Source organism: Cololabis saira, chromosome 20 (assembly GCF_033807715.1).
Source record: "Cololabis saira isolate AMF1-May2022 chromosome 20, fColSai1.1, whole genome shotgun sequence".
NCBI lineage: Eukaryota > Metazoa > Chordata > Actinopteri > Beloniformes > Belonidae > Cololabis > Cololabis saira.
The window spans coordinates 19,890,447-19,905,923 of record NC_084606.1 but is presented as its reverse complement, the minus strand read 5'-3'; the positions used below and the strand labels follow the sequence as shown (position 1 = coordinate 19,905,923).

Here is a 15,477-nt window from a genome sequence, read left to right as displayed (position 1 = left end):
ATGTAAAGATTTCCAGCCATACTTTACAGGTCTACGTTCAACGGTGGCTATAAGATGAAGTTATCTCACAGACCTGCAGTGGACATCATGGCAGAGGTGACTAAGAAAGCAAAGACAGTAAAGAGAGAAATCAAGGAAAAGAAAACTAGACATGGCCATGTAAGAAACTGAACAATAGTGAGCCTTGAACAGTGTCGTAAAAGCAACTTAACTTCCACGACTTTATACAGGATACTAAGCCAGAAAAATGCAAATTGCATAGCCCTTTGTGTCGCTTTGAGATATTTTTCGTGACGTAACTGACGTTTGCAGCGACGCAACTGACGTTTGCATGACGCAACTGACGTTTGCATGACGCAACTGACGTTTGCATGACGCAACTGACGTTTGCATGACGCAACTGACGTTTGCATGACGCAACTGACGTTTGCATGACGCAACTGACGTTTGCATGACGCAACTGACGTTTGCATGACGCAACTGACGTTTGCATAGAGCAACTGACGTTTGCATAGAGCAACTGACGTTTGCATAGAGCAACTGACGTTTGCATAGAGCAACTGACGTTTGCATAGAGCAACTGACGTTTGCATAGAGCAACTGACGTTTGCAAACGTCGGTTGCGTCGCTGCAACCGACGTTTGCAGCGTCGCAGCGACGCGACGCAGCGACGCAACCGACGTTTGCATGACGCAACCGACGTTTGCATGACGCAACCGACGTTTGCATGACGCAACCGACGTTTGCATGACGCAACCGACGTTTGCAGCGACGCAACCGACGTTTGCAGCGACGCAACCGACGTTTGCAGCGACGCAACCGACGTTTGCAGCGACGCAACCGACGTTTGCAGCGACGCAACCGACGTTTGCAGCGACGCAACCGACGTTTGCAGCGACGCAACCGACGTTTGCAGCGACGCAACCGACGTTTGCAGCGACGCAACCGACGTTTGCAGCGACGCAACCGACGTTTGCAGCGACGCAACCGACGTTTGCATGACGCAACCGACGTTTGCATGACGCAACCGACGTTTGCATGACGCAACCGACGTTTGCATGACGCAACCGACGTTTGCATGACGCAACCGACGTTTGCATAGAGCAACCGACGTTTGCATAGAGCAACCGACGTTTGCATAGAGCAACCGACGTTTGCATAGAGCAACCGACGTTTGCATAGAGCAACCGACGTTTGCATAGAGCAACCGACGTTTGCATAGAGCAACCGACGTTTGCATAGAGCAACCGACGTTTGCATTGAGCAACCGACGTTTGCAGAGACGTAACCGACGTTTGCATGACGCAACTGACGTTTGCATGACGCAACTGACGTTTGCATAGAGCAACTGACGTTTGCATAGAGCAACTGACGTTTGCATAGAGCAACCGACGTTTGCATAGAGCAACCGACGTTTGCATAGAGCAACAGACGTTTGCATAGAGCAACTGACGTTTGCATAGAGCAACTGACGTTTGCATAGAGCAACAGACGTTTGCATAGAGCAACTGACGTTTGCATAGAGCAACTGACGTTTGCATAGAGCAACTGACGTTTGCATAGAGCAATTGACGTTTGCATGACGCAAATGACGTTTGCAAAGAGCAACTGACGTTTGCATAGAGCAACTGACGTTTGCATAGAGCAACTGACGTTTGCATAGAGCAACTGACGTTTGCATAGAGCAACTGACGTTTGCATAGAGCAACTGACGTTTGCATAGAGCAACTGACGTTTGCATAGAGCAACTGACGTTTGCATAGATGTAACTGACGTTTGCATAGAGTATGATTTGGTACTTTAACAGAAAGTTAAACCATATAAAGAAGTTATATATAAGATGTGGAAAAAAAAACTTCCTCCACTTTAACAAAAATGTAAATGGCAATAATTTAGATAGCCCAAATCTTTATATGAATGTCTTACTGCTATCCACTTGCGAGGAACCTTGTGATTTTATTTTGTTTAGATTTATTTTAAACATTTTCAGACGGATGCTAACATTGATGCAGTCTTATATGTTGTCAAAAACATTACAGTTGCCACAAACCAAGACTCGGGAGCCCACTGAGTATGACACGCAGTAACCTTGTAAAATGTGTTGAATCAGAAACAAAGCAGATTGTTCGGCACGTTGTGAATAGATGTGATGTTGATCATGTGGTTGCATAAATGATGACAGTCAGTGTGTGACATTCCACTGACACGTACGAGCGCCACAAATCATCAGATCTAGAATCATCAGAAGGAGGTGCTGCTCCTCATGCTTGGGACGAAATATATATATATATATATATATATATATATATATCACCCACCCACTCTTGTATGTTTTTTTACCTGAAGTATCTACTTTAATACAAATTAGTGTGAATGGTAATTAGTGCTATGGTTTTTAATTATCTGTCCTTCTGTCCTATTATTGCAACTTTTTGTATGTGGTTACGAGTCAACTATGATTGACATGCACTGGGCATGTTCCTGCCATCTTGCTGAGCAACATGCGTGTGCCCTGTACAAAGAGGAACGGGTTTAAAAACCGGTCTTTAAAAACCAGTGATCATATGGTCTAATACCGTGTCCATTATTATATACAGTCAATGGATTTCAGCAGTGATTGCACCGATTGCAATATTGCTTGCTAATTACAATTTCCAATTTTCTTGGGGATCTGAACTGCTGAGACTGATTTTAGCCAATTTTGATATCTTTAAACTATAATCAAATGCATTAATTACTAAAATACATCTTTTTTTTTTGTCTGTGTATGATCCATGTACTAAGTGAAAAAAGTATATGAACAAGCATCAGCCAGTTTTAGCTACTACGACTGGATGATACCAATCAGAGCCAGTGGATCAAAACCTGTCCGATTCTGATCGCCAGCTAATTAAGTGGTTCAGGTCTAATTTTAAGATTTTACTGTCATTATGATTTTCAACGGTATGGTACCACCATATTCTTCTGAGCTTTTACACAAAAAGCTTTATTAATCATTTAAGGCAGGGGTCTTCAACCCTGGTCTTCAGGACCACTGTCTTGCATGTTTCAGATGTTGCCTTGCATCATCACACCTGATTCTAATTAATGGTCGTCATCAGCTTGTCATCCACGTCTGGACAAGTCTGCTAATGACACAGTAACTTGTATCATGGTGCAATGAAGCAGGGAAACATCTAAAACATGCAGGACAGGGGGTCCCGAGGACCAGGGTTGAAAACCCCTGATTTAAGGAGACGTCCCATGAAAAAACCCACATTTATTTCGTCAAAGGGGAAAAGGGGAAGAACCGCACCAGCAAACTCTGGAGTTTACTGTACAGAAATCAGAGAAATTCACCAAAGACAGTCAGGAGGAGTGCGTGGGCCGTTGGGTGGCACAGTGGTTAAAGCAAGCGGCCCATTTACCGAGGCTACAGTCCTCCTGCAGAGGTCTCAGGTTCGAGTCCCGGCTTGCAGCCCTTTGCTGTATGTCGTCCCCATTCTCTCTCTCCACCCCCTTCCTGTTTACACTTTGAATAATTCTTTAAAAACAGAAAACAGCGATGCGGTAGACTAAACTATAGAACTCACTGTCATACATGACCAGCTCGTTTAAGTCGGTGAAAATGTTGGATATTACTGCATAATTTAACATCTGCAGTTGCAGTTTATGAGATCTAAAACACACTTCTGAAACGGCTCCTTAAAGAGTATTAGATCGACTGATCATATTTCATTTCAGCTAAAAGAAATGCTGTCAACTTTCCAATAGATGTTTGGACCCCCAATGTGTTCAAATGTCAAAGTATAAAACACCTTTCATGTTACATATTTGTGGCTGCATGATTTCATTTATTTTTTATGTAATAGCTATATTCTATTCTCAATGAATATCAGATTTAATCTGTTTTTGTAAAAAATTAACAACACTGGTTGTCAGTATTCGGTATCAGTTAATACCCAATCCCAAGGTTCTTCAATTCAATAAACTTTACTTATCCTCCAAGGGCTATTAATTCCAGTACAGTCCATCCAAGAGACAAATAAAACAAACAAACAACGCAAGACATGGGTAGACAGGTGCCTGAGGCCACTGCCAAAAGATAAGAAAAGGATGACACTAGGAAAGAGGAGGGGAAAAAAGTAATACCAACCTGCACTGCAAAAACTCAAAATGTTACCAGGAATATTTTTCTTATTTCTAGTTAAAATGTCTCAATTTTAGTCAAAAAATCTCATTACACTTTTCACCTGTTTCAAGTTGATTTTCACTTAAAATAAGTAGAAAAATCTGCCAATGGGACAATTATCTTCTCATTACAAGCAAAAAAATCTTGTTCCACTGGCAGATTTTTGTACTTATTTTAAGTGAAAATCTACTTGAAACAGGTGAAAATTGTTGTTTTTTATAGTGATGAGTCTTGTTTTAAGTGTAAAGAGATTTTTTTTTACTAAAAATGAGACATTTTAACTAGAAATAAGACAAATATCCTTGTTAAGATTTGGAGTTTTTGCAGTGTGTGTCTTGGAATAGATATTGGTAAGAAAAAACTTACTTCAACTTAGATCCAGACTTAAAAGCAGCCTTTTCAGTGGTGGATCTGAATCTATTCCTCATAAAAACTGCCCCAAATAATTTTAAAACCCAACTCCAGATCCGTTTTATTGCACAAACACGGCTCATTTATTTACTCAATCTTATCTTATCTTATCTTTTCTGTTTGTTGAAGTTTTATTGAGTTTAGTGGCCCTTTTTATTGCTGATAGTAGTGTTTACAAGTACATATTTGCATAGATCGCACTTCTGCATCAGATGCTGCTTTAAATGTGCTTTGACTTGACAAAACGAGGGGGGGATCTTTTTATTAAGAATATAATTTAACAGTACAGGCATTAGACTGCTGTTTTTCATCAGTAATGATGGAAAAACAACCATGGCAGAAACATCATTCCATCTGTATCAGCCAATACAGGGTGGAGGAGAGGAGAGAAACTGTGCAACAGGGGACTGTTTGCACACAAGCACTGCATACGGCAATTTCTGTCTGCAGCCAAAAAAAATACCGTGAAAATACCAACAAAATCAAGTCAGACTTGCACACAACATGGTGACTTTAGGCGGATTTATGGTTCCGCGTTACACCAACGCAGAGCCTACGGCGTAGGGTACGCGGCGACACGCACCGTACGGTGCGTGTCTCGTAGGGTACGCGTAGGCTACGGCGTAGGTTCTGCGTCGCAAATTTAGCAGGCTCGGCTAGTCCGCGCTAGCACCTGTTCTGCAGAGATCTGCAGGTAAAACAACTCCCTGAGTTTACATTTGGTGGTGAAAGGGGGCTGGATTCACAGCTGCTGCAGGTTTGAGCCGTTATCCAGCAGAGCCAGCCCTAACAGCTGCAGTTATGACGCCAATAAAGATCTTTATGGGGGAAAAGACGCAGCTACCTACCTTCCTGAAGCCTCAATTCCTGCTCGGACACAATTCATACTTTCGCTGGTTGGAAATGGAAATTAATATACGTGTTTGTTCTTCCTATGCGGGTGAATTTGACATTCCCCCTGATTAAAATGCTGTTTTCTTCCTTCAGAGCCATTCATGTGTCAGTGACGTCCACTTCCTGTTGCCGTCCCATCATCATCCCGCTGCGACTCCCTCATAGTGAAGCCGCCTGCAAGGAGGATCAATTATTTATTCACCCAATGCAACCAAACAGTGGCGTCAATTTAGTGGAAGCTAAGGTATGGCAAGGTTACGAGTCACAGAACTTAACTAGAGTATCAATCAACACGTCCAGCAAATATTCATCACAGAAGTCTGCTATGGAGCTTATCTGTGTGCTCAAGAAAATTGGAACTTTTTCAAATGCAGTCTCGCTCACTGCAAAAACTCAAAATCTTACAGGAATATTTGTCTTATTTCTAGTTAAAATGTCTAATTTTTAGTCAAAAAATCCCATTACACTTAAAACAAGAGTCATCACCAGAAAAATAACTTGTATCTTCTCATTACAAGCAAAAAAATCTTGTTCCACTGGCAGATTTTTCCACTTATTTTAAGTGAAAATCTACTTGAAACAGGTGAAAATGGTTGTTTTTGAGTCTTAAATGTAATGAGATTTTTTTTTGACTAAAAATGAGAGATTTTGACTAGAAATAAGACAAATATTCTTTTTTGCAGTGTATAATAACTAGTGAAATCGATCTGATTTGCATTTGTAGTTATTCTGTATTAAGTAATAGAATAATCAATACAAATAGACACAGTAGTCTCGCTCACTGCAAAAACTCAAAATCTTACAGGAATATTTGTCTTATTTCTAGTTAAAATGTCTCATTTTTAGTCAAAAAATCTCATTACACTTAAAACAAGAGTCATTACCAGAAAAATAACTTGTTATTTGACAATTTTCACCTGTTTCAAGTAAATTTTCACTTGAAATAAGTAGAAAAATCTGCCAGTGGAACAAGATTTATCTTCTCATTACAAGCAAAACAATCTTGTTCCATTGGCAGATTTTTCCACTTATTTCAAGTGAAAATTTACTTGAAACAGGTGAAAATGGTTGTTTTTGAGTCTTGTCTTAAATGTAATGAGATTTTTTTTAAAAAGAGACTAAAAATTAGACATTTTAACTAGAAATAAGACAAATATTCTTGTTAAGATTTTGAATTTTTGCATGAATTTTTGTGTACAATAACTAGTGAAATCGATCATGTTGTTCTTATTTGCATTTGTAGTTATTCCATAAATGTATTTAAAAAAACAAACATTTACATTTAACCCTTGAAGCAAAGGTGTGGCGGCTGCCATACCTTGCCATACCCAATTGACGCCCCTGCAACCAAAGGGCTGAGGGACAATACCAAAAAAAAAAGTGAGGTAATTACCTCACTTCTTCTTTAATTTACATCTAAAGTTTATCACTAAATTTGCCTATTACCACCTGAAAAACATTGCTAGAATTAATGGGTCTAAACAAGGGGTCTAAACAAGACATGGAAAAACTTCATTTTCAGGAGGTTGGATTATTGCATTATAAAAATCCGCCTGAAATTTATTGTGTTATTATGGCTGTAAAATTGTCTGTATTAGGACCAAGTGCTTTACCCCCTTTTTTCAGAACCACTTCAACTTTCATTATCTGGAGTCATTTACATTTCACAAAATGTAATGAGTGCTTAAAGGCCTTAACAACGGCTTCTCACCAGAATGGCTGAGAAGGTCATAGGGTGCCCCTCTACTCACACTTGTGGACCATCACGGCTCAGGAGAGCCAACAACATTATGAAGGACTCATCCCACCCGGATGCCACTGCCGTCAGGAAGACGCTACAGGGCCATCAAATCCAGGACAAACAGACTGAAAAACAGTTTTTTCCCAACCACTGTCAGAGCCATAAATGCCTCAAACATTCTTTAAGTCTGTATATTGTTTTTATATATTTTTTATATTGTTTTATATATTTATTGTTAATATTGCACTGTTTTTTGTTGTACTGAAGGCCTGCACCCTACCTTTCGTTGCACTTGTTACAATGACAATAAAGGGAATCTTGAATCTTGAATCTTGAAACAAGAAATCAATCATGCAGCTGCAGTTGATCCAGAAGTCCTTACAAACACCAGGAAACTGGACCATATTACACCGGTCAGGAAATCGCTCCACTGGCTTCCAGTGAGTGAAACGATAGAGTTTAAAATCTTACTGCTGGTCTACAAAGCACTGAATGTTCTTGGACCAAAATACATGGTTGATCTGTTAGTTCCTATGAAGCTCCCAGACCCCTGAGGTTCATCTGGATCTGGTTTGTTGTGGTTCCCAAGAACCAGAACCAAGCAAGGTGAGGCAGCGTTCAGTTATTCTGCTCCTCACCGGTGGAACAAACTTCCTGTAGACCTGAGGTCTGCTCCAACTGTCAGCTCCTTTAAATCAGGGTTAAAAACATTACTGTTTACTCAAGCGTACTCCTAAAATAAATACTTACCTGCTGTACTCTACTGCCCTTACTTTTTAACAACTTGTGTTTTTTATTTATATATATATTTTTGTATATTATATTTATATATACTGTTTAATTGTGTCTTGCTGCTTTTAATGTTGACGTAACGCACTTTGAATTACCTTGTGTTCAATTGTGCTGTACAAATAAACTTGCATTGCCTTTAAATGAGAATAGTCAAAATAGTCAATTGCTTAATCTTACTGATCACTGACTCCATCATTCAGACATAATTGTACTATTTTTATTGTAACATTTTGTGTGTGTGTGTGTGTATATATATATATCTCAAATATTACCGGAAATAGCGTGTGAATTTCGACTCAAATATTAGCCATACATTGTAACCTCTTGATTCTTCCAAAGTTCACAGTTTGTATTATTATTTCTCAAAATTCAAAAGTATATGTAAATCTGTGCTGCTGCATTGAATGTATTGCCAGAAGTATTTAATTTTCTTCACAATCCACTTTCATATCAGGTAAGATGTAGGAAATATGTAGGGGGACAAAAAAGCCAAACCAAGTGATGTTTTACATCTTTACAATAACAATCTCTCAGCAACAGGAGGGTTGGTATGTAATTCGGTTTTGGAAAATATTACTTGTAGATCTTTGTATCAAGCCTATATAATACATGAGTACTTTTACCACCTGAACTTTGAATTTGCTAACATTGCCATCTATTGATCAACATGAGTAATGTCATTTAGAGAGGCAGACGCGTGACTTGCACATTTGAGGTGATATTCTGGATTAGAGTAGGCTTTAAAAATTAAATCTACAACATTTATGAAAGTGTATCTTATAATTTACACCAACAAAACTCAGATTTGTGCATCAGTTATCATCTCCAGTAATCAAAAGCTTTCCATGTATATCGTCATGAGCAGAACTACTACTTCATCATAATCATTTAGAAATAATCTGACAGCATGCTTCGCTGAAAAAAATCAATCCCGCTTTCATTAAAGCTTAATGTTTATGATTTCTTATCCTTCAAGTCCCTGACAGTTTTTTGTCATCCAGTTGAATACTTAGTTAAACATAATATCATGAAACTATATGAAAAAGAATTTTGAGTGCAATTCTTTCCTCCTAAATTCAATCCAACATTCATCTTGGATGCGCTGCTATCCATGAATTCAGGAAAAAGTCTGGTTGTATACACATTTATAACTTAAAACTTCTGTCCTACTCAGGTTTGATCCAGACTGTAGTAGAAAGCAGTGTCTCTGCGGTGCTGTTGAACTGGCATGTTCCTCCTGGTTCTTCTGACCTTCTCTAGGTCAACTTCCACCAGTATCAAGCCCGGCTTCTCCCCTCCACAGTCACCCAGGACGTTGCCCCATGGGTCCACAGCCAGGGCGTGGCCGTACGACGAGCGCTTCTCGTGGTGCTGGCCAACCTGAGCAGCTGCCACGACGAAACACTGGGTTTCGATTGCACGTGCGCGGAGTAAAATCTGGGAATATAAACAATCGTTACCAGAATTTTGTTGAAATCCGAGTTTAAATTTATAATCCGGCTGTCATGTAATCTCACCTCCCAGTGAGCGGCTCCTGTTGCTACAGTGAAGGCTGATGGGTAAGTGAGGATCTCCGCACCGTCCCTTAGCAGAGCAAGCGATAACTCAGGAAATCTGAGGTCATAACAGATGCCCAAGCCCACCTACATCAGTAATAAGAGGGTCAGTTCAAACACCAAAGACACACATACACCTTACAAATAAAGATACCTTATGAAAGCCTAAACTTGGTGCAAAACATAACAGGAAATAAAGTAATAGCTTGTACTGTGAAAGTAATCCTTCTGTTATTTGTTTCACTACTCACTTAGCTTAATATTCATAGGAAAACATGTTTCCATCCAATGAATTCAGTTCGACAGAACAGTGAAATACACAAATGCAACCTTTTTAAATTAATTTTATTAAAATTTAAAGAATTTATTAAAATTCATAGATATTGTATATTTAAAAACATTAGAAATTTTGTTTCGAGTTAAGAATAATAGCCTTCCTGCTTGTTTTCAGCATTTATTTAAATTAAGAGAAACAAATTATAATTTAAGAAGGCTGTGGGTCTTTGAAAGATGTCGTGTGAGGACTAATGTTAAATATAGATGTGTTTCATTTTTGGGAGTCAAATTATGGAATCAACTTAGTGATGAAGTGAAACTGTGTAAATCTCTGTTGAATTTTAAAAAAATATTGAAAAGTAAAATAATTAAGGATTACAATGCTAAATGATTGGAGTATAATTTGGTTAAGCAGAACAATTTAAAGGGAAATTTCTCTTTTTGTTTCTTTTCATATTGCAGATAATCTTGGTTTTCTGTTGGAAAGTACAGGGTAGGCAAATATAGGCTTTGGCTTCAGCCTATTCCTTTTTCGGTTACAGAGTTTATTATTATTTTTTGTGTGAAACTGATGAGTGTAAACTTGTATGAAAGTGTTTTGTCATTTACACACACACACACACACACACACACACACACACACACACACACACACACACACACACACACACACACACACACACACACACACACACACACACACACACACACACACACACACACACACACACACACACACACACACACACACACACACACACACACACACACACACACACACACACACACACACACAGTTTGAATTGCAAATAATGTAATGTAACCGAAATAAACAATTCATTCATTCATTCATAAAGCAGCATGTAATGTGAAGACACCGAGGGGCTTGTTTAGGTGTACTTTGTGATGGTTATTAGCTCAGTAAATCCCACCTTGCCGATAGGAGTTTGGACTGGAGACACCAGGGAGGGCCCGGGGAGGGTGAAGCCACTCTCTCTGAGAGATACACCTTTTTCTGGCAGCTCCACGTCGAACAAATGGGACTTCCTGTACACTGTAACAACGTCACCTGTTGATGTAACGACAGCTATCATTGTAGCATCAAAAAATATGGTGGGGGGGGGGGGGGGACGGTGTTACACTTCAAATGCTATAATAAACTCAAGAATGTGTTCAGAATTGTTTTTATTGGAGTAAATATGAATAACTACGACGGAATATTAGGGCCAAACAAAAAAAGGAAATTACGAGAATAAAGTCATAATGTAATGAGAATAAAGTCGTAAAATTATGAGAATAAAGTCATAATATTACGAGAATAAAGTCGTAATATTACGAGAATAAAGTCGTAATATTACGAGAATAAAGTTGTAATATATTATAAATATATAAATATAACTTCACAAGATGCTCAATATTCTTCATTTTAACACAGGGAGAAGACTGCTCTTCCTGTTAGAGTTCTCATAGATTACCACTTTATTTTAATAATATTATGACTTTATTCTCATAAATTACCACTTTATTCATTACGACTTTATTCTCGTAATGTCACAACTTTATTCTCGGAATTTTACGACTTTATTCTCGTAATATTACGACTTTATTCTCATAATATTACGACTTTATTCTCGCAACATTACGACTTTATTCTCGTAATGTTACGACTTTATTCTCGTAATTTTACGACTTTATTCTCGTAATATTACGACTTTATTCTCATAATATTACGACTTTATTCTCGCAACATTACGACTTTATTCTCGTAATGTTACGACTTTATTCTCGTAATTTTACGACTTTATTCTCGTAATATTACGACTTTATTCTCATAATATTACGACTTTATTCTATTACGACTTTATTCTCACAACATTACGACTTTATTCTCGTAATTTTACGACTTTATTCTCATTATATTATGACTTTATTCTCGTAATTTCCAATTTTTTTTTGTCTTAGTTTGGCCCTAATACTCCGTCGTAAATAACTGCGTGAAGCTGATTTGTAATTTTTTTCTCTACCTTTATTATTAATTATTATATGACTGTTATAGATTCGTTGTTCAGTCTCCCAGTTATGTCCTTGTTCATGAAATCCTCCAAGAGACAGCCAAACCCCCAACTTCCTGGAACAGAAAGAACAAAATATTCAAGAAAAGTTTAAAGCAAAGTATTATTTTGGATAAGTCCTACATTTCCTGCTGGCTCTGTGACTCAAATTACTAGTGCATGCATATGTGATGGAGCACTAGGCCATGAAATCAAGTCTATTTACAAGTTTGATTAGTTTCCATCAAGATTTGTGAAATAGTTTTAGAGCTTTGAAGAAGTTATTGTCTTGTCTTGTTTTCCACCAAGCAAGGAAATAAATGTGTCCACCTGGCCAGCTGAGTGTATCGTGAGATCGTGTCTCCTTCCAGGCTCTCTGACAGAGACAACGTCTCCTCTCTGCTGGATCCGATGTAGTCAAACCCCTCAGGGAGGAAGACCATGCAGGCCCCTCGCCCCTGGGCTTCTTCCACCAGCTGCTTACAGACAGAGAAGTTGGCGTCTTTGTCCGGAGTTGCTGTCACCTGACAGACTGCAGCCAGCGGGGGACGGGAACTGGACATGCTGTCGAGAGAGATGGTGGATGTTAAATCAACTGACCATGAGGTGAACCAAGTCAAGTGAACAGTGGTTGATCATTAACTCCAAAAGTTACTGCGCTTTGCTGTAATGTGCACCTGCTGTTTAATATTGTAAAGTTTGGCTCTCGTAGTTGTCCAGGATATGGAGAAATCTTTACGTCACACATATCTGTATATACGTCATCATAACAAATAGTATTTAGATCATACTGTACAATGTGGCTTATCAGTCAAATAATAAATCAGTCAGCATTTGACGATAAAGGCATACACTTTGTGGTTGACACCAACTTAAACCTTCATGTTGTTCTTTTGTGGTTTGTTTTTGCAGATATTGCCTTCATTGAGCAAAATATATTTAAATAAGACAATGTAAATCTTGAGTTATGTCTATAAGTGCAAGAACAACCACAACCATAAATATACCTGTTCTTCAGGGTGATCCTGTGCGTGTAAACCGGCAGTGAGGCCAGACGCTTCACAGGAGATCTCAAGATGCATCTGAACATTGAGCCCAAGGTGAATCAGCTCGACTGTCCAGCGCAGGTTTGTGCTGCTCGCATCTTCAACTCATTTATCAACAGGAAGGTTCAGGTCTCTTTCTTCTTTTCTGACATATATCAGTGTCGGAAAGGAGGATGAAGCGCGTTACCACCACTTACTGGAGAGTATGTGTCACTACAAACAATAATAGGCAAGGCAAGGCAAGTTTATTTGTATAGCACACTTCAACACAAGGTAATTCAAACTGCTTTACATGAACATTAAAAGCAGAAAGACACAATTAAACAGTAAATAACAAATACAATTAAATAAAATGATAAGAAAACAGGTAAAATAATAAAAAGCACAAGTTGTTAAAAAGTAAGGGCAGTAGAGTACAGCAGGTAAGTATTTAATTTAAGATTACGCTTCAGTGAACAGTAATGTTTTTAACCCTGATTTAAAGGAGCTGACAGTTGGAGCAGACCTCAGGTCTACAGGAAGTTTGTTCCACCGGTGAGGAGCAGAATAACTGAACGCTGCCTCACCTTGCTTGGTTCTGGTTCTTGGGAACCACAACAAACCAGATCCAGATGAACCTCAGGGGTCTGGGAGCTTCATAGGAACTAACAGATCAAGCATGTATTTTGGTCCAAGACCATTCAGGTCTTTGTAGACGATAAGGAAGATTTTAAACTCTATCCTTTGACTCACTGGAAGCCAGTGTAGTGATTTCATGACCGGTGTAATATGGTCCAGTTTCCTGGTGTTTGTAAGGACTCTGGCGGCAGCATTCTGGATCAGCTACAGCTGCCTGATTGATTTCTTGTTAAGGCCTTTAAAAATGCCTTTGCAATAATCCAACCTATGGAAAATTTATGCATGAATAGGTTTTTCCATGTCTTGTTTAGACAGAAACCCCTTAATATATAATAAAATGATGTGGCGGATTGTCGGTAAATAAAGTCTTCCCCAAAACATTTTCTATTACCCATGTTGGAACACGATTATCACAGTCGGTCATTCAAAAAAGTAAAGAAAAAGCCTCAAAAGTAAAATATGTTATTACAGACTCTAGTTCTTCTGCTCATATTTATGGAAAAAAGTAATTGAAGATTGCTACAGATTATTGGTGCGGAATGAATTAATAGATGAAGTATGTCTTTTATTTCAGAAAGAATAGTTGGCAGTGAGGAAGATAATAATGAATGAATGAATTGTCTTTATTGTCATTGTAGGCTACCAGTACAACTAAATTGGCAGTACAATCCCTTAAAGTGCAGAAATAATTTAACATTGAAAGCATAAAAAAGAATAGGCTAGACCTTTAAAAGACACATTTAAAACGACAAGATTACAGAGACACCCACGCCGTAGCAGCTTGAGGAGACGAAACAAAAACAGTAGATTGCAGAGACCCTGAGCAAAGATAGGCACATACCCAGGCTATGAAACTCAGCAGCACCTTTGGTGATTATTATTATTATTATGTCATTACTCTAACACAGATGGAGGTTTATAGCTAAAGGTTTTTGCGGTGTTAAGCACTGTGATAAAAATTGTTTTTAAGTCTGTTAGTCCGAGCTTTCAGAGACCTGAAACGTCTGTCCAGGGCAGTAATTGAAAGTGCTGGTGACCTGGTGGGTCGATACCTCAGAATGTTTTTAGCCTCACTAAGACAGCGGGAGCTGTACAGTTGTTCCAGAGTGGGTAGTGAGCAACCAATGATCCTTTGAGCTGTGTTAACAACCCTTTGGAAAGATTTCCCGTCAGCCACTGTGCAGCTGGCAAACCACACACACAGGTAGTATGTCAGGATGCTTTCTATGGAGCAACAACCTATTAAGAGAATAAAGTAAACTCTTATCATTGCTCCCAATTTGAATCTTCTGTGTAAATTCACTGACTAAAGAGCTAAATAATTAAAAGTAAACATGAAGTAAAAGGTTTTGAGAATATAAATCAGTGTAACAAAACCCAATATTTCTACAGTAAAATGTAAAGAAAAAAAAATCATACAATTTGGTTAAAATCAACAACCATGGCTTTAGGGTTGGTAAAGCTTGTCATGTTGAAGGGATCTAAATATTGCCTAGCATGTTAAGCGATGTTTCTTCACTGTGATGTACTTTTAATACATGCTTATTAAAAATAATGTTTTCTATTACTGAAAGAACTGAATATTTGATAAGAAAATGTACGAAATAATCATGGGAGCATAATCTTTTTTTATCTATAATGTTTTTATTATTATTTTTATTAATTAATTATTATTATTATTATTATTATTATTATTATTATTATTATTATTATTATTATTATTATCATCATTATTTATTATGGAAAATGTGTCGTTTACATAAGGCACATAAGGCATAGAAATCATAACAATGAACTTAATTACACAAGGCACATAGAAGTTAACAAACAAAATATTGAAAATTATAATTAACATAAATAATAAATAAGTAAATAAATAAAATAAATGCCGACATAAAATAAATAAATGATGAGAAATAAT

General features: G+C 38.1%; 2 protein-coding genes across 5 annotated transcripts in view; both read right to left on the bottom strand.

The window, feature by feature from the left end:
- The window catches only part of clcn3 (chloride channel 3), a 56,224-nt gene extending 50,612 nt beyond the window's left edge, over window positions 1–5,612 (bottom strand). For 3 of the 4 annotated variants that reach the window (XM_061710554.1, XM_061710553.1, XM_061710557.1), the window contains exon 1: window positions 5,431–5,611. The gene's annotated coding sequence lies outside the window, so the exon portion shown is untranslated. Of the gene's footprint in view, window positions 1–5,430 lie in introns of all 4 variants that reach the window. The other variant, XM_061710558.1, reaches the window with a different exon arrangement.
- A 2,671-nt stretch (window positions 5,613–8,283) lies between these two features.
- Window positions 8,284–13,061, bottom strand: nit1 (nitrilase 1). The gene is made up of 6 exons (XM_061709919.1): window positions 12,900–13,061; window positions 12,223–12,456; window positions 11,866–11,969; window positions 10,774–10,910; window positions 9,527–9,652; window positions 8,284–9,446 (listed from the first exon to the last, which is right to left on the bottom strand). The coding sequence occupies exons 1-6, from the start codon at window positions 12,980–12,982 to the stop codon at window positions 9,180–9,182; spliced, it is 951 nt and encodes a 316-aa protein (XP_061565903.1). The 5' UTR covers window positions 12,983–13,061; the 3' UTR covers window positions 8,284–9,179.
- Between the last annotated feature and the right edge of the window lie 2,416 nt (window positions 13,062–15,477).

Excerpts from the sequence above, each read along its gene's own strand:
- nit1 (XM_061709919.1), bottom strand. The coding sequence starts at position 12,982 with ATGTTCAGATGCATCTTGAGATCTCCTGTGAAGCGTCTGGCCTCACTG. Across the intron at positions 11,970-12,222 it reads CGATACACTCAGCTGGCCAG|GAAGTTGGGGGTTTGGCTGT; the intron begins GTGGACACATTT and ends TTTCTGTTCCAG. Across the intron at positions 9,653-10,773 it reads TCCAAACTCCTATCGGCAAG|GTGGGCTTGGGCATCTGTTA; the intron begins GTGGGATTTACT and ends TTACTGATGTAG.